At 42.0% G+C, this 19,988-nt stretch overlaps 1 protein-coding gene across 1 annotated transcript in view; it reads left to right on the top strand.

The window, feature by feature from the left end:
• The window catches only part of HEXO3 (beta-hexosaminidase 3), a 315,121-nt gene that overhangs the window by 49,300 nt on the left and 245,833 nt on the right, over positions 1 to 19,988 (top strand). The window contains exons 3-4 of the mRNA XM_089424925.1: positions 10,672 to 10,707; positions 11,026 to 11,137. Coding sequence (XP_089281051.1) covers positions 10,672 to 10,707; positions 11,026 to 11,137 — 148 coding nt within the window. The remainder of the gene's footprint in view (positions 1 to 10,671; positions 10,708 to 11,025; positions 11,138 to 19,988) is intronic.

The following is a 19,988-nucleotide window of genomic DNA, read 5'->3' as shown; positions in this document are numbered from 1 at the left end:
GTTTTCTAATGTAGGTGTTTTCTTCCGAGTTTATTTCAAAGGATATGTATAGTCAATGTTAATTGTTTATTGCATGCCCAGAAATACAAAATCAGTGAAATATTAAGCTTGCAAGTTTTAAGGAATGAACCTGGAATCATTTCTTCGTTGAGGACAACCAATTTGTCCCTTTTTGCATGGATGACACCCTCCAGAATGACCTCGTCTGATAGGCAATTCATCTTCTTCTGAGATTGTTGATATAACCCTTCCCGTGTTGATTCTAGTCCCAGATGAATAAATTCGCTATACAGTCTCAATACACTCGTCACATTGCACACAAGCATCGCACTGGTATCTGCGCCTCTGTCCAATAATTGTCACAGTCGAATTTCCTTCCAAATCTAAGTTGAGTACTCTTATTTGACTGGAGTATGCGTTCTAGACGTGAACCTCTCTAGTCAATATGAGACTTACTTCCAAAAATTGATCTCTGGAAATTAGGAAGTCGATCTCTACTAATAATGATATTAAACTCCTGGAAATTTCCAAGGAATTCACGTGAATCTTTAGAAACAATAAGCTTGTCATCCTTGACAGAGACGAGGCTTGCACATCGTGAAATTGCTCCAAAGCAGATTCAGGGTCAATAATAGCTGGACGGTCAGGACCTATCACTTCAAAATTTCTAACCAACAATTTTTTTTATCAGCTCGAATCACTTTTGAAACACTACTTCAACTATGCCTTCAGCTGGAGTTAAACTCATGGCTCTGTCACCTGTTCTATATTCCTCAAATGTTGTTATAGCAACAAATTGGCTCACACTGCATTTTGGTTCTTCAGTGAAACACCTCCAACAGGATGAGGAACTCGACTCACAAAAGGAAGCCCAGCTCATTCCTTGGTCTTTGCTTGCACTAACTCATCACACCATTTTATTGACATCTCTTATACACAACATTTCATCGCAATCGAGCTTGTATGTCATCACACCTTTGTTACATAAGTCGACCAATGCTTCCCAAGTTTCGCTACAGGTGGTTTTATTTACAAGAAAATCGTTCTACCTTTCATCCAACGCAAAGTATCACACTCACGAGCGATTCAATGCGTTAAAAGATTCGGCCCTCTGAGCGCACGACCATTCCACGTAGGCAGCTCGACTCCCCAGTACGCACACAACTGCCACGAGCGTCTTGCACATTGCCCGAACTAAAAATTCAAATGTTGCATGATCTCTGTCAACGAACAAATGCGCATTATCCTTAGGTACTCATACGTTCTAGCTTATTTGGTCATCGCATTGACATTCCTTATGCACCTTAAGCACTACGACCAATGTCAACACCTTGCATACATGTCACACAAGCTCCCATGAATTACCAATGATCTATCCCCAGATCGAACTTGTTCATGAATCCCCTTAACAACAAGCAACTGCAGGTTCCAATCACACCAGTGGACGCATACAACAAGGAATCAAACACCTGTGTATCGGTTGTTTATAAACATTGACCAGATTAATGACCCACGACAATCCCACCCTTGTTTGACTTGACAAATAGTTAGCCGACCAATATCTGCGTGGATGATGACTTGACTCAATTGCACCGGGGATTTCTGATTTCAGCCCTCATGAATTCTGCTTCGGCAAGACATAACTCGACTCCTTGGGTTAGATTACTTGGCCTTAATACGACAACGAAAAAAGGAATCGACTTTTGCTTTGCTACGTAGAGAGATAAATTCGACCTTTGAATAATGATTTGGCCTATCAAAATGATACTACAACCCCTTTGAACAATAATTCTTCTTCAATTCACCGTCTTTTATTTCACGTGTGATGTGTGTTTATCCCTGTAGTGGCACTTCAGTAACCCACCCCAAGATAGTCTATTTGACCTTAGGCACACATGGTTTGATCTGTAATAAACCCTCAAACTGGCAGGAAAACCAACTATGATACCACTGTAATGTCCCAAACTGGATATTTTTCTAAATTTGTAGAAATTGAACTCAACCCAAATTTCACTATTAAATTATCATTCATTTAACAGAAGATTGCCATGTAAAATATAATAGATAAAGTGCATGCAATTCCATAAAACGATAGGCAGAAAATAATCTCAGCTTTATTATAATATAAACTGGGGTTTACACGCTGATACAATAAAATAGCTGAGATGGGAAACTGGCCTCAAGAATCTGCTCCCATACTGTGCTGGCCCTCCAAAACTGAACTGAAATATCACTGCTGAGCTCTCCTGCGAATTCTGGATGAATTCACCAAGGGGAGATGGGTACTCGCCCAATCTCACTGAATCACCCAAGGGTTTCCGTCCTGGGGCTACTGCTGGAGTAGAGAACTGGGTTCTCAACCTCTCATACAAGAAGAAATATCAAATCCAAGATGTCCTCTAATGGCCTCCTCCGCCTCCTCTTTTTATAGATCTGATGGACCTCTCTAGAAGCTCCTATTTTATTATTATTTTAATCATTGAGCACATTTCCCTTAATTAAAATATTCTTTTTAATGTGGGAAAATGGTAAATTGGCCACCATGCTTCCTCAAGCCTCAGAAAATCACTCCTATCCATCCCATCCTATAGATCTCGTTCCGGTTCCAACGAGCTATTACACTAAGGTGTTTTGCCAAGTATTCCTCCAGGAATGCCACCTTAAGCGTATTTAATTGAGTCAGGCCCATTAATAACTCAATTTTTTGAAAGTTGTCAGAATGCAACAGAGCGAAAGGTAAACTATGCAGATCATGGAATATACCAAGCGAATGCCATTGGACCTCATAAAAACTCCCCAAAACCCCATGAAATACCTCCAGAAGCGCCTGGGCCCGCTGATGAAGTGAACTTGTACCTGTGACCTGTCTGCCCCAGCCCTGAAAGTCCATCCTAACCATGTCGTGAGGAACACCAAGAAAAGGAACATTACACTGAATCAATTGAAAGACGATGAAGCACCAATTGAGGACTTGAGTGATTCTCACTCCAATATCCCTGAAGATTGATGAAACTCCTAGATGAAGTCTCCTCAAGGAGAGTTGGGTTTTCGTCCAACACTCAACAACGTACCCGAGGGTTTCTGTCCTGGCGCTAGGGCAGTAGGGAACTAGGTTTTGCAAACCTCATCAATAGAAAATGTCAACAATCCAATATCCTCCTCTTTTTATAGATTTGGACCGTCTAGAACCTCCTATTTTATTATTATTTTAATCATTGAGCATGTTTCCCTCTTTTTAATTGAATTAAAATATCTTTTTAATGTGGGCAGATGGTGAATTGGCCACCATGCCTCCTCAGGCCATTCAAACTCACTTCTAACTATCCCATCCTGTAGATCTTCTCGTTCCGGTTCCAACGAACTATTACACTAAGGTGTTCTGTCAAGTATTCCTCGTAGAATGCCACCTTAAGCGTACTTAATTAAGTCAAGTCCATTAATAACTTTGTTTTTTGAAAGTTGTCGGAATGAACCGGAATGAAAGGCAAACTGTGCGGATGATGGAATATACCAAGCAAATGCCATCAGACCTCATAGAAACTCCTCAAAACTCCCCCAGGACCCCTGGTGATGTAATCCTGCTCCGGCGACCTGGTCATCACATACCCTGGAAATCCACCCTGGTTGTACTATAGAGGAAGATAAAAATGGATACATGACAAATCCTCTAGCTCTAATATTGCTTGCCCTAAAGCAATCCAAATCTGTCCACTGTAGAGGCATCTGCAAACTAATACCAGGATCCCATATGAACCATTGTGCTATACGATGCCTCCATGCTAACCAATCATGAACGGATCCCCAAATGCCTGGATCCCAAACAAATCTCTCGCTCATCCTACTATAAATAGATCCTCTTGGATCCCAATGCCACTCTGACCAATCATCTTTGTCTATATCCCATGGCCCTAATTCACCGCCGTTCTAGCCATAAACGTTGTTCCACCAATAGAATACCAACTCATCATCTCTCGCCAGTCCAACCCTTGGTATAGACCAAGGTCAACTCGACTATGCTGATGCAAGCCTAGTGCAAATGGTACGCTGATGAACTGTTGGCCTACATCCCTCTGCCAACTGAAACATGCAATATCCCTTACATCTAAGGGCTCCTGATGTACTATGTCTCTGAATAAACGCTCCATCAATAGGATACCAACTCATGATCTCCCGCTAATCTATCCCGAATGTGTAGGCAGGTGTACATGGAACAAGTCCCCTAAGCTGCACCATGCCCATCTCACACGACTTTATCTATACAATCAACAATATCCATCGAGAAAATCCTGCCTCTCTCCCTATAATGGGTACAAGTGGCCAAACTGTTTTGCATGACCTGTCTATGTACTCCTGGAGAAGGCTACTCCCTGGAAGTACTGTAGCTTTGCCCGCTGCCTATGCATCTATCTATGCCTCATCAGTGGGTTGGCCCAAAGATGGATGCACCACCGTCTCCAAAAGAGCCTCCCTCATCTGACCGGAAACTCCATGCTCCACCAGTTCATTTGTCACCTGCAAAACTGTCCTGTCATTTCGCAGTGCCTCTTGATGACTAATGTCTGCAAATATCACCTCCCTACAAGCATCCTGCATATCTATATGCCCCTCATCAATGACTAGCCCTGCTCATCCTCCTCTACCATGGGCTCAACATGAGCAGCTGGCTGACTCTCCGAAAATGGCTCATCACACATACTGTGCTCCACTGTGACTCATCGAACATGGATGTGTAATATTCCTAATGAAAATCTTAAGTGATAACAGTAGTGAAATCATAAACATGCAATAAAAATTGTACACATGCAAAAAGACCATATTACCCCAGAAATAACACCCAAAACGTTGAGCCTTTTTATTAAATTAATCAAATGGAGTACAATGAGTAGGAACAAAAGAACTTGGACTTGCTACATTGGGTACCTCATCAACTATCGACATCTCATCAACGGGTGTATGCTCAACTGTATCCTTGCCAATCGTGGCCCCTTCAACTACTTTTTCATCTTTTGGCATGATCTTCCTCATCATCCTTGCATAATTCCACTAAATTCTCATTGATTTGTGCATGTCTCTTAGTTCATAGAATTGCCAAAAGGAGGGATGCCTGAATGTCATGTCCCAATGATTGGTATGCCCTCCAATTTGCTGCCAATAACTCCACATCAGTTGCAATCATGTCTTGCCATCTTGATGCATTATCCATAATTTTGGGCATAATGGATTTATTGTATAATTGAAAATGGTCCTGATTCCGAATTGTGGTATGAATCAGCTGCCCCCCCACATCAATCATCATTTATTGCATCCTAATCACCTCATTCAAGGTTACTGCCATGTTGTTTGATTTTAACTTTTCTTTGGATCTCACAATTTCTTAGCTTTTTATTTTGGTCTTGTCATTATTTGGCTTAAGGTCCACAGCTTGGCCAAGATCATGCTCTGATATTGTTGTAATATTCCTAATGGAAATATTAAGTGACAACAATAGTGAAATCATAAACATGCAATAAAAATTCAATACTTGCTCTCGTGTTTGTTTACTTTTATGTAATAATCTTTGCATAATTGTTGTTGTGTTCATGTAATGATTAAAATATAGCTATGCCATTCTAAAACAGAGAATACAACTCTTGCTTGGGCCATTCTGTCTTTACTCCATTTATTCTTACTTTTGCATGAGGATCTTATTGTGAAAATTTCTGAATCAAACAAGTCAAAAATTCTACTGCAGTAATCTGATTTGCATTACCTACTTGTGTTCTTCATTTAACGAGTTATTTTCAGAAATATTCAGAAAATACTAATGCAAATACACTGCAACCTACACCAATATACAAATCAAGTACTGAAAAATAAATGAGACAACCACACAAAGGACACTTTTTTTGGACTAAACGTCCCTGAATAAACCCAGTGTGGGAAAACCAGTGTAGTAGATATGAGGGTTTTATTATTAAGCAGGTTTTTGAATACAACTAGGGTGCCAAATTCGGCTCACCCAACAGAGAATAAACTCAGTAGAAGTACCTCTATCCGAAGACAGATATTTTGGCGGATCCAATAACTAGATGAACAAACCCCACAGGTGACTGCGTTGTCCCCAGCGTTGTGCAGCGCAACGATGGCTACTCCAAGCTTTGTGCTGGAACTGCGTCACCTCCTCTAGGAGTTGTGTCACCCTCTCAGTGAGCCTTTCTGGCTTAGAAATCGATTTGCTAAATTGCTGCTCGATCTGCCTCACAAAAACCCCAGTGCTGCCACTAAGTGAATGCGTTAGCTCCTCTAGCCTCTGCGTCACCCTTCTGGAGCTACGCTATCTCTCCTTGGTGTTGTGTTGCCTCTTTGCTATGTATTATCGGCCTTGGACTGAAGTCTGTCTGCCGAACTGCCCTTCTCTGCACTAGAAACTTACTCCGAAATTCTCAGCGAACCACGCCCCATAATTTCTAACTAGCTCAAGCGTTGCTCTTTCTGCATGTATTCTCCAACTGACCCCAAGCTTCCTTTTAATCTTTTCTTGTTGAGAAATCAACAGATATAATCTAATCTCTAATCAACAGCTAAGATTGAATTAGACTTGATCCTCATCTCTTAGAAGCTTGTCATCCATATTTCCATTAATATTTTAATTTTCCTAAGTTTAGACTTAGGAAATCCATTAAAAATATTAATTATTTTAATAAAATACAATTTGGGTGGAATTTGACCAAACGATTTCTGGGTCTTTCCATTAATATTTTAATTTTCCTAAGTTTAGACTTAGGAAATCCATTAAAAATATTAATTATTTTAATAAAATACAATCTGGGTGGAATTTCACCAAATGATTTCTGGTCTTGGAGATCTCATGTGTTCTAGCCCCTCCACAAAATTTCGGAGCTAGAGCACATCCAATGATACCCAAAAATCAACACTCTCTCAACGAGGAATGTGCTTTAGCAATACTTCCTAGCAGAAGTATCACATTGATCCATGACATCGGTCCTCTGCGCTGCTGATACTTGACTTGTTGCCTTTCATCCACTGCATTGCTGCACTCTGTACTGCGGCCCATGACACTGCCACTGCTGCATTTGTACTGCAACTCCCTCTCAATATGCTGCATCACGCTGCCCATAACACTGCCACTGCTAACTGTTGCACTGCAACTCAATTGTTGAGAAGTAAGCAACTGAAAAAATCCACCCAAAAGCAGACATGCTGGTCAGTCTGGATATCCCTAGACACTGAAGCTACCTCTGCTGCTAATCTATGCTGACCCTCTGATGCTATTGCACTGTTGTTGTATCTGCTCTGTGCCTCCCGCACTACTGCAACATTCCACTGTGCTGCTTCAGACTTCGACACTCTAGCTCTGCCACTGTTGCTCCATCATCCTTCACACCAACTGACTCCCATCATTCTGCTACTGCCATTAAGGGCTCCCGTAGCCGTATCTGATCCAAGAGTTTGGGCACCTCAAGGATCTTGCCCCCCATGTAGTCCTCCCGACTACAACTCAATATCACCCCACCTCTTCTCTAGAGGTGCATGAGCACTCAGGCGCAATCCTCATCGTCCTCTTTGTCAGCTTGCGCTGGTGCAACTTTTGAGTCAGAATTCTCTTCTTTGCGCTTCTTCTGAGGGCACTGCGTGGCGAAATGACCCATTTCTCCACATCTGAAGCACATGACTTTGGATATGTCCTTCCTCTTTCGTTTTTGCTGCCCTTGCTGTCCTGCTGATGCGAGAGTCACATCCTCCTCTTCCTCCTTCTTGATTTGACACTTTTGCTGCTGCTTCCCGCCTTGGTCAATCGTCTGATCTCTTCCTGTCGAAGAGCTGCCCGCATCTCCTCCCAACTAGGAAGAGAAGCCCTGCCCAAGATGCTTTGGACAAAGGTTTTCCAGTCATCAATGACTGCATTCAGGGCAGTCCTGACCATAAATTCAGCATCTGGTGTAGACCCTATGGAAGTTAGCTGGTCACGGATCCTTTGCAACCTGAGAAGGAAGGGATCAATTTCTTCTCCCATCTGAATCTGAAACTGTCTCAACTGACTCTCAAGCAACATCTTCCATTGAAGGGAAGTTCCCACGTAAAATGTGGTTAAGGCCTCCCACATTTCCTGTGCTGTGTCTTTCTCAGCAATATGTGGGATCACATGATCCTTGACCCCATCCATGATCATGCACTTTGCTTTTGCCTGAGCCTCCTTGTACTTCTTAAGAGTATCAACATCAACCGGAACAATAACCGTCTTGAAGGCATAATCCTTGATACAATGTTTATCCAAAACTGCCAGGATCCTGGCCTTCCAGATGACTAAGTTGGATGCTCCATCCAACCTGTCCTGATCCCTCAGTCTGTTAACGACCATCTCTGCTCAAATGAATGTCGAACTGGTTCTCTTCTCCCTCTTTCGCTGCTGCCCTAGCAAAACCCGGTTCTAGATTTCTTTGGCACTAGAAATCCTCTAAGGAACAAGCTCCCTCTGAATTTTGATTTCCTTTACAAAAATCCTTCTGCCAACCATTGTCGAACCACCCCTTTGATCTCCCTTTGCTGCTGTTCAACATTGGATCTAGATTTCTTGGCAAGAAATCTTCTAAGGAACTAATTCCCTCTACTTTGCTTCTGCCCCACTAGGTACTGTTCTGCACCAACAGAATCAGTACCCCACTAGCAACTCCTGATGAAATCTGCGTTGCAGCTCTAGCCACGACAACCGGAAACAAGATTCAACAGTCTCTGCGTTGGTCCAATAACCACTATGCTGCCCTCTGCAACAACAACATCACCCAAACGGGCTGAGACATGCTCTGCGTGAGCCTCCATTGGTGACTGCGTCACCCCTCCTCTGCTCTCTTGGCCAAAAACTGCGCTGTCTCTCGGGACAACTGTCTTCACACAGATTTTCCTCTATCCTTTCGCTGATGGCTTCAGTCGTCCTTGATCTGCAATCGCTTCAATACCATGTGAAAGTTGCTAAATCGAACAAGTCAGAAATCATACTGCAGTAAACTGATTTGCATTACCTACTTGTGTTCTTCATTTAACAAGTTATTTTCAGAAATATTCAGAAAATATTAATGCAAATACACTGTAGCCTACACAAATATACAGATCAAGTACTGAAAAATAAATGAGATAACCACACAAAGGACACACTTATTTTGGACTAAACGTCCTCGGAAAAACCGAGTGTGGGAAAACCGGTGCACCAGCTATGAGGGTTTTATTATTAAGTAGATTTTTGAATACAACTAGGGTGCCAAATCCGGCTCACCCAACAGAGAATAAACCCGGTAGAAGTACCTCTATCCGGAGACACATATTTTTGCAGATCCAGCCACTGGATGAACAAACCCCACAGGTGATTGCGCTGTCCCCAATGCTGTGCAGCGATGGCTACTCCAAGCTCTGTGCTGGAACTGTGTCACCTCCTTTGGGAGCTGCATCACCCTCCCAGTGAGCCTTCCCAGCCTAGAAATCGATTTGCTGAATTGCTGCTCGATCTGCCTCACAGAAACCCCAGCGCTGCCACTAAGTCACTGCGTCAGCTCCTCTAGCCTCTGTGTCACCCTTCTGGAGCTGCGCTGTCTTTTGCTGGTGCTGTGCTGCCTCTTTGCTATGTATTCTTGGCCTCGGACTGAAGGCCGTTTGCCGAACTGCACCTCTCTGCACTAGAAACTTACTCCGAAATTCTCAGCAAACCATGTCCTAGAATTTCGAAGTAGCTCAACGCTGCTCTGTGTGTGTATATTCTCCAACTGACCCCAAGCCTCCTTTTATACCTTTCCTGTTGAGAAATCAACGACCGTAATCTAATCTCTAATCAACAGCTAAGATTAAATTAGACTTGATCCTCATCTCTTAGAAGCTTCTCACCCATATTTTCATTAATACCCATTAATATTTTAATTTTCCTAAGTTTAGACTTGGAACCCCATTAAAAATATTAATTATTTTAATAAAATACAATTCAGATGGAATTTCACCAAACGATTTCTGGGTCTTGGAGATCTCATGTGTTCTAGCCCCTCCATAAAATTTTGGAGCTAGAGCACATCCGATGCTACCCAAAAATCAACGCTTATTATACGCTAAGAGTCTAAAATGTGAGGCATCTTGTTCACACAGTCAAATAGTATCAGCACAAGATGTAGATTATATTTTGAACTAAAGTTGGTCTTATTTTAGTAAGCAGGTGATTACACTTGTTCTTAAAGTTTCTGCAAAGCCACATAACACATTCATTAGTTTTTTCATTAATCCATCAGCATCTCCTGTATAGCTTGGATTATTTTGAAGGGTATGGTTAAAGCTAGCATAATCAAAGCAATAATGGGGGAATGCAAGTGAAAATTTCTTAGATTGAAGAACTATTCAAGTAGAAAGAAATGTTTAAGAAACTTACTGTATAAAAGGCATATAATGTCCTTTTCTTATGGTCATGTTCTCATTACGTTTGTATCTATATAATTGTCTGTGAGAAATTTTTTCTCGTCTTCTCAGATGCCACATATGACAGAACCATGTAGGAAAGGGGAGAACATACAAACTATTCAAATTCCTCTCAAGATGTTTGTTTCATTCTGAGATAACTCATGACCTATTTGATTAATTTGCATGCATGCATGGATATATTCTTGTGGCTTTATTCTCAATCTAAGTGAATAACTTGTGCAGGCAAAAAATGTTTATGGTGCTCTTTATGGACTCGAGGTAATCTTTTAGCCATGTGCTTTTTGACATTCTATTTATGCTCAAAGTGAAAATTGTAAGATGATGAGCTACACAAAATAGTTATGTATGTCCCGAAATAGAGATATTTTTCTTCTAGCAAATATTTTAATTAATAAGTCCTAAACTCTAATCGACATTGAGAGCCATCAAGCATGAAAGACTGCAAATTGCAAATGTTAAGTTTCTTTTAATCTCGATGTTTCCTAGGTCTAAATTTTTGTGCAATATTTGGCATTCACAAAGTTGTGAGTTTGATTCTCAAATTTATACGGATTTATTACAATATGCATCTTGCAGACGCTAAGCCAGCTATGTTTTCTCAACTTTACAAGTAGAAAAGTCATAGTTCCAATGGCTCCATGGACAATAATTGATCAGCCCAGGTTCTCCTACAGGGGACTCTTAATTGGTAAGCATAGTCTTACTAGCAATGAAACTAAACTGTATGCATTATGATCAGAAGAATATATAGGTGCATTCACTAAAGAAAAAATAAAAGGAGATATATAAAAAGGTATCTTACTAAATAATTGAATTTCGTCACTGTCAATCTCTGTTGGAATGACCATTCATAGGTATTTTATATTCTTTTTATAGTTTAGCTATATTTGTTAGTGGTAATCAAATACTTCCATGATTCCATCAAACTAATGATGCTAATTGACACGTCTTTTCTGTTGGCTGGCGCTTCACTTGAAGTTTCAAGATCTGTCATTAGATCCTGCAATAAAGTATCTAACAATATGTTAATAAAAAAGACAGCAGAGAAAAATAAACTGAATACAAATAAAACAATTTAACTCATAAAATTACTCTACTAGAGACATAATTTAGGTGGAAAACCCATTCGAGGAAAAACACAGAGAAAGGATTAGAGCTTTTATTAAAATAACAATGGATCCATTACATTTTACTTGCTTCTTACTCGCACCCCTATTTTGTACTCGTAAAAATAAACTTTATTACAATACCATGGGCCCAATACCATGGGTTACCAATAACATGGGTGTAGACAACACACTTGACTCCTTCCGTAATATTCCAGAAGCATGAAAAGGTCAAAATATTGTATATTTTATTTTACTTTGATTTGGTCTCACACCTAACAATCTCCTACTTGAGACCAAATAGAAGCTTGAGTGAATATTTTTGACATTGTTTCTCTCTCCTTGCTACTAATCCTTTCCCAAGATTCCTTTCATCACGTTTGCATTACTCCAGCCAAGGTTTTACAAAGCTCTTGCTTATCCCTTGGCAAAATCTTTGTTAACATATCAGCTGGATTGTCTTTAGTGTGTATTTTCTCCAACTGTAGCAGCCCATCATCTAACACTTGACGAATCCAATGATATTGAACATCAATGTGCTTTGTCTTAGAATGATATGCTGGGTTTTTTGCTAAATGAATGGTGCTTTGACGAATATATTATGGCCTCCCTTTGGGGACAAGCTCAACCCCTTTTTGCAGTGGAAACTCAACCCCTCAACCCACATGAAACTTAGCCAACAAATAGCTTGAACCCGACCTCAATTGAAGCACCCAATATTAGTGATTTGACCCTCCAAATGGGCCGAAGAATTCATTTGCTTAATGGGTATCCTCAACCTATATAAGACAGATAGAATAACACAAGTCAGTTCTTAAAATCAACTGATAACACCACTAACTTCTTCTGCTAATATCTTCTCCTCTGTTTAAGCACTATGGCGAAATTTGAGTGATCTTGCTCCCAAACTAGCTAGGGTGTATAGTTTCAACATCGAAACTAGCAACTAGCAAAGAGGGCTTCTAGAAATCCTAGACTCTTCTTCAAGGGCTCCCAAAATTTCTTTTTCTCAAGTGAACAAATGCAAGAATGAGAAGGGACTCCTCATTCTCCCTCTTTTGTAACTCATTCGCCACTTTTGCCACTTTTTTACCATTTTTTTTTTAATAAAGTCACTTTTGTGGGTTTTCTCACTATATAGTTTTAAAGTGACTTTTCATTGGCCTAGGACCCATATTCCCCTTTTCACCACTTTAGCTGTTGCAATGTTTTCTCCTAGGTGAATCGTGTTCTCTTGATTAATTTTTCCTACCTTAGCCTACGGGAACCTTATTAGGCTAGCAGATCCCCTCCCTTATGTCTCCTAAGCGGATGGGGACATTATAGTCCTCTCTGTCCAACATTTTTTGTCCTCAAGCAACATTAGTCTCGGATGTTGGAGCACCCGTTCCTCTTCCCATGTGGCATCTTCAACTGGCAAATCTTTCCATTTCACCAAGTACTCCTTTATAGTCCTGTTCCTCAACTTCTGCTCCCTTACCTCTAGAATTTCCTCCAGAACTAAAATCAACTCCCCTTCCTCATCTAGTGGTGGAAGCTCAGTAGAAGTGACTACATGCTATCCCAGGGCCTTCTTGAGGCAAGAGACATGGAAAACATTGTGATTCTTACACCTCTATGGAAGCTCTAGCTCAGAGGCCACCTCCCCTACACGCCTCACAATCCTATAGGGCCCATAGTATCTGGGTTTCAGTGTCTCGGGCCCTTTCATTTTGAGCGATAACTGGCTATACGACTGCAAATGAAGATACACCAGGTCCCCAACCTCAAAGCTACACTCTACCCAATGCTTGTTTGCATAGACCTTTTGTTGGTTCTAAGCCATTTGCAAATTGTTTTTGAGGACCTGTAGTATGCCCTAGCTCTCCGAAATCCAATCCTTAGCCAGAGGAGCTTGGCTATCGCAAATACCTGATCCACAAATTTTGGAGCTTCATATCCATATAGGGCCTTGAAGGGTGTCATTCCAATTGACATGTGGTAAGTGGTGTTATAACAATGCTCTCCTAGGTGTAACCACTTTACCCATGCTTTCCGCTGGCCAAATACATAGTTTTTGAGATAGCCCTCTAGCCATTTGTTGACTATCTCGGTTTGTCCGTTAGTCTGCGAATGGTAGCTAGTATTAGGCGTTAGCTCTATCTGAACCAGTTTGAACAACTCTTGCCAGAATCCTCCCATGAACCTGCTATCCCTGTCACTCACAATGGTCTTCGACAACCCATGCAATCTGAATACCTCTTTGAAGAACAACTCTGCCACTTGTGCTACTGAATATTTGGAAGGTATGGCGAAGAAGTGTGCAAACTTCGTGAGCCTATCCACCACCACATAAATACAATCCTTTCCCTCCACTCGGGGCAATCTTGTGATGAAATCCATGGAAATGCTTTCCCATTTTTGCTCCAGGATGGGATGTAATGTTCCAAACTTAAATAAATAGTGATATGTAAAGCAAAAATGATTTGCAACACAAAAATTTTAAACAATCAGCAAATGCTCATAGAAACTCTAGAATTAAGAACGAGTTGAGCCATTTTATTAATCAATGGAGCAAGTACAATAGTATGTAGGAATGCACCTAGGCTTGCCTCAATGGCAAGCGTGACACAACCCAGGTGATAATACAATGATCTCAAATGCTCGAAATCACTGCTCCTGTGATGCTCTGTGCTGCCCAGAAAACTTCACTGCTGCCTGGAAAGGGACTGCAAGAAACTCCTCCGGTGCTCAGAAAATGATGAAACTTCAGCCACACACTTTTTGGCCAAAACGCACAAAACCCAGAAATGGTTTGGCCCGATTTGGACTTCCCAAAATCGACCCCGAAAGGCACTATTCAATCCCCAACAATTCTACACTGTCTGCTGCAAATATACGGCTTAAAACCCCACCTTCAGTGCTCAGAAAATTATGAAACTTTATATTTGGGATCCTTGTAAAAAACCCAGTAAAACCCAGAAAGGATTTTAGCTGGTTTAGACTTTTGAAATTCGATCCCCTTGAAGCCCAACCTCAGCTGCAACTACAAAACTTGGCCTACTGGAAACTGCCTGTAAATCCTCTTGGAAATGCTCCCAAAGTGTTGGGATGACCCTTGCTATCCAATCCCTGACTTCCCGGGTGAGCCCTTGGCCTACGACACCTGCTCCTAAGTTCCACGAAAAACTGCTGAGTGGCCTCTGCGCTTTCCTCTAGCCCAACAATTCGAACTGCTGGAATGCTGGCTATAAAACTCAGCAAGAATGCTGGTCTATTCCTGCTATCTCAGCCAATGTGGAAAAAGTCGAAGTCGGGATTAATTCGGCAAGGGTCCAAAAGTTGAAAAACTCGTCAAAGTCGGGAGTTTTTTGAAAAAGTCGGCAAAAAGTCGGAACATCTAGAGTATCCACAACATCAAATAAATGCATTTCCACATAAACATGTAAAGAAAGCTAATATATAATATGTATATGAAGTCTAATGCTACATCACATATCAAAATAGTGAATCAACTCCTGAATTTTGGGTCCTGTCTGAGTCTCAACTCTCAAGAGTCAAAATCTCAACAAAAAATATAACAAATGTATATCATGAGTCATCTAAAAGTCATCAAGTAATCTGTCACTGAGATCCTCTTCCCCTTTTAATTTTTGTTTCCGCTAATTGTATTAAGAAAAAAGTCATGCATTTATTCAGTAGATTGTAATCTGCTTGGGTAATAAGGTGTCAGGTGGTAGGTCCAATGAAAATTAACAGTGAGTGTCACAGTAGATGTGAAAATTAACGCTTGTTGACTCCAAGCTGCTTATTTTCTGAGAAAACAGTAGATGTCAGATTACTAACCTAGCCTTAGCATCTATTATTCAAAAACTCTTGGAGGTAAAATCCACTTCTAATACATAACCTTTGCCCACATTTACAGGGAGTTCACCACTAAAGAAGATTCCCTTTCAAAACATGCTCTCATTGCAGGAAGGATCTTTGTTGTCACAAGATTTCACAGGTACTTTGTTCCTGTCTGAAAATGGGTTCTTTTTTGAGCACTGGACAGGCTGTTGCTATTTGATCTTCATGACCTCCTCTTTGTTGTTTCTTCTGGAAGCATTCAACAACTGTAACAATGTTTTTGATGGTGTGGGGTTCTTTCTACGGAAGACTGTTCTATGCCTGTCCTTTTGGTACTTTTGTAATCTTTTGAAGGGGCAGTGGCTGTTAGAGTCTGGATCACTGAAAGCCTGGAGGCTTAGCCAATGTATACTTTGCTTTCTAACTAGAAATATGAAGTATAAAGATTTGTTTTTCCTTGGAAAACAAAAACATATCTTAACCTCAAAACTAACAGATTACAAATGAGACTGCTATGCTCGCAAGAAGTATGACAAACAATACAACGCAATAACTTGAAAATGCATAGATGGAAGCTTCAATTTACAGTTTTTTCACCTTTGCGGCCTCTTTATCCGCGACCTGGGAAGGGAGGAAGACTTTTTGGGTCGACTCCCGATTAAATCGGGAGTATAAGGAAAATATCGGGATTTTTTCCTTTGTGAAAAAGTCGCCAAAAAGTCGGGGGATTAAATCATTTAGTTCAAAAAATCGCGTTTTTAGGATTAAATCGGGATTTTTTCCAGACTTTTTCCACACTGATCTCAGCTCCCTAACTCTCCAACAAACAATTTGATCTCTGCTGGCCTCTATCTCCCTCTGCGTATTCTCTAGCTGCCCAGAAATACGCACTCCCTGCTTTGCGCTAGTTGGTGGTGCTATGTCATTGCCCCGGAACTCCTGAAATCCTTGTAGAACTGCCTCTCTAGGGCGGGCACGAATGGTCCTCAAAGTAGAGGTTGAATCTCCCGCTTGAGAGATTCGTGGCTAAACAACCGGTTGACTTAGCTAAACAGCAGAGTGAACAGTCAAGTGATTTTGTTTGCAAGATGTATGAATGAATCCCAAAATGAGAGCTGCTCCCTCCTTATAACTCCTTGGGCCTCCCTTGCCTCATGTGGGCTCCTCCATCCACCTATTCGACTTTCCCTCCAAGCTATTCGAATGGGCCAATTCGAATTCCCATGTGGGTGGCCCCCCACATTGTACTAGTAACCAAATTAAGTCGAATTGCCTCTTAAGACCCTAAGTCGAAAATCATGGGTTCTCTTCCTTTGCCAAAATTGTGCAAAATTGTGTAGCAGCACCCTATTACAGATGTGTTTGAGAAGGGACATGATAGTCCTCCCCTCCCAAATGTTGCTTGTTCTCAAGCAACCTCAAAGTTGGGTGCTCCAATATGTGCTCACCCTCCCAGGTGGCATCCTCATCTTGCAAGTTCTTTCAACCCTCCAAAAATCGCTTGTCCTTAAGCAATGCCTGAACGAGCATCCTCTCTAACTGTTTCTCCCAACTGTCACTGCTACATGTGCCAGGGTCCTAGATGTGCCATTGAATCGTCCTTGACCTCAACACTGTCCTGATATGAAAGAATCCTTCAATACCAGGATCCCAAGCCATCCTGTCCAACACGAAGCTCCCCTTGCTCCACACACTGTCCTGCCTGGTGCAAATACCAGAATTCCCTTGCTCCATCAGTGACTCGCTAAAGCCAAATGGAAGATATGTATGATCTTCCCCTGTAGTAGCTGGTGCATCCCTAAAGGTTATTGAGCTGTGAAGAGTTGTGACACCCTAGTTCCCTGCTAGTCCCAGAGTGGTTCCACCATGCTGACACTGCGCTACTCTGACTATGTCATACTCCCCATCGTGTGCCAACAATATCCTCCTCTCCTGGAACTCAATGGTGGAATACTGAAAGGGGCGAGAAACATCCTGCCTGGGCATCTCCATGGCATCAAGGCCTAACCATCCAAATCTAACTCTGAACCTGTGCAACAATAGAGAATGTCTGCCTCCCAATATGATGAAACCCTTTGTGAACCCCCATGTCTCATGGCAAGAGAGAACTATATCACTCTCTGCAACGACTCCGCTCATCACGAGTGATCTATCGATCTATTGAATCCTTGCATCCCATAGGTAGACCTGCTGCGGCATAACCTTGACAACCGATGGAATCCCTTTGGCCCTCATCTCTAGTCCTTGCATGCCACCCATATATAGGCTCCATACATCATGAACTAATTTGAGGCATGCTAAACTGTCCGCTGCCTGCCACTGTGTAGCACTGATGACCACTAGAAACCACATGTGCTAAATAACTACCCCTTGAATGCAACCAATAGATGGGTATCTGATACGCGCAATCGACTCAGTGCATGCGGATCCATCTTGTTCTTGCCAACCATCACCATTGGTTCAACTACCTGCCCCCTGGAGAATGTGTCGATACAATGTTGGGAACCCAGATACATACTGGACAACTATCTCAGCCGTACACGATATCCTCTGCTCATGCATGATCCCGACATGCCCTGTGGAAAGAGTGAAACATGTCTCCCCTGTGACCAGCTCCCTAGGGATAGGATCAGTGACGAATGATATGCCATCCCTGTCGGTGATCACCTCATCCCTCAACCTATGACTATCAACTCGCGCACCAACTCGATGCCCATGCTGAGAAGTCTCCCCTCTATCGCACCATGTGTAATCCAAATATCTTGGGTGAGCTCCCTGTCCCCTGCTGCTCATGCCCAAAGTGTCAAAGGACAACAACCAGATTGCTTGTTCTTGTAAAAGACGTAGAAGAGGGTCAGGAGTGTGAGTCCCGGCGGATACCTTCAAGTATCGCTCATCTGTGTCCCAATCGATCCTGGGTGAGCTACACACAAAGGTATGCCCGATATCTTCGTCGATGGGTGTCCTTGGAGGCAACACTCCAAGACCTCGTTGTGCAGCACCATACGCCTCTGCATACCACCGATCATCCCAGTACTCCTGGACATGCCACTGTACATCGCGGCCTACACCTGTACACTATTGGATACCCTCGATTGCAGCTATGCTATCCTGTACCGTCTTGCTTCCTACCTGTGTCACTGCACTTGCCACTCCCCACTTGTACTCATTGTGATGTGAGGCACTCCCACTTCGCAACGCAGTCCAACACACTACAACACACCACCATGCATCTCCATTGATCCGATATTGAAATAGGTATTATAGACTATGTGTGAAGTTGCCTATGTTACTTAGTGCAACGGATCGAAAAGATTGCGAATGACATAAACACTTAAACAATTAGAAAACACATTCAAGCCATCAACACAACCAAATTTAATAAAGGAGTTCACCAGAATTCCTGGCTACGTCTCCTGGTCCTTTCGCTTCTAGTGCTGACCTCTCTATTATGTCTTCAAATTGCTGTTACAGGTGTGAGCTCAGAAACACAGTCTCAAACACGCAAATGGATCTCACCTCTGTGTTCAGCTCCAGTTTTCGAGTCAAAATGAGTATACACTCGACTGTACTTGGCCACTATGACCTCCAGACCCCCTGGAATGGTTCAAAAACACCATTTGTCAACTTTTTTGGTGATATGGTATTAATATACCATGTTTAGTTACAAACTACAATAAACGCGGAATAATACGATTACACTAAAAACAGAGGATAAACCAAAGAATCCGCAGGCGTGGAGTTGACCCCGACCGTCTGGCCTTTTCCCTGGTGCAAATCCCGATACCAAGTGATCCAACGGTTATCGTGTCCTGCTCGTCAACTAATCCGGACGATCTGCACCGTCGATCTGTCCTACTTTTTCTGATGGTTGTCGTGCAATCTCGTGCTCCAACTAGCATGTCGGTTAATTCTCTGAAAGCACGCAAGAAAAGCTGTTTCGGGATGCTACGTATCGACCACTGAGTGGAATTGCGTACATTTCTGAAAAACCACTTCTAGCCTGAGGCACGCGAGAAACCATTTACCGCTTCCTTGCCGGAACTCAAAGAAGTTTAACTTCTTTTGAATAACCTCATCGCGTCCGTTTTCAAAGATAACCTGCTTGCATGTCTCGATGCGATATGCGTCGATTTCCTTTGATCGGATGATCCAACGACTATGGTGTGAACCAATCACACATATGCCATTCCTTCTTTGCTGACATCATCCAGAACCTGTGACTCATTCCCGGGTTGCCACGTGTCCTGCTGATGTAGGCATTGATTTTTTGACCTAAATCTTTGATCGGCTCTAATTTCTTCATGCGGACTCGGATTTACACGTTGTTTGCACCATTGGTTCCGTATTAACGAGCACTTCAACATGAGCCTACTTTCAACCGCATTTGAAGACTTTTGATGTCGAGGTAAAACTGAATCCATTTTGGATCACTCCTCCCCACTGGGAGCTTTTTGTTCACCAAAAGTTGGTTTTAGTTATCGAGTAAGTGAGGATAAAGTTCCTTCACTTTTCTAATCTCTATCCATCGTGCCTTACTTGGATTTGTACCTTTGAGTCCAACTCGAATATACTCAACATTTCCTCGTCGCGAAGTTCTTATCC

The sequence above is a fragment of the Pinus tabuliformis genome, chromosome 6 (assembly GCF_031772625.1).
Source record: "Pinus tabuliformis cultivar Carrire ecotype Pingquan chromosome 6, CPIR1, whole genome shotgun sequence".
In the NCBI taxonomy this organism is placed as follows: domain Eukaryota; kingdom Viridiplantae; phylum Streptophyta; class Pinopsida; order Pinales; family Pinaceae; genus Pinus; species Pinus tabuliformis.
Note: the sequence above shows the minus strand (reverse complement) of the source record. Positions and strands in the feature narration are given on the sequence as shown.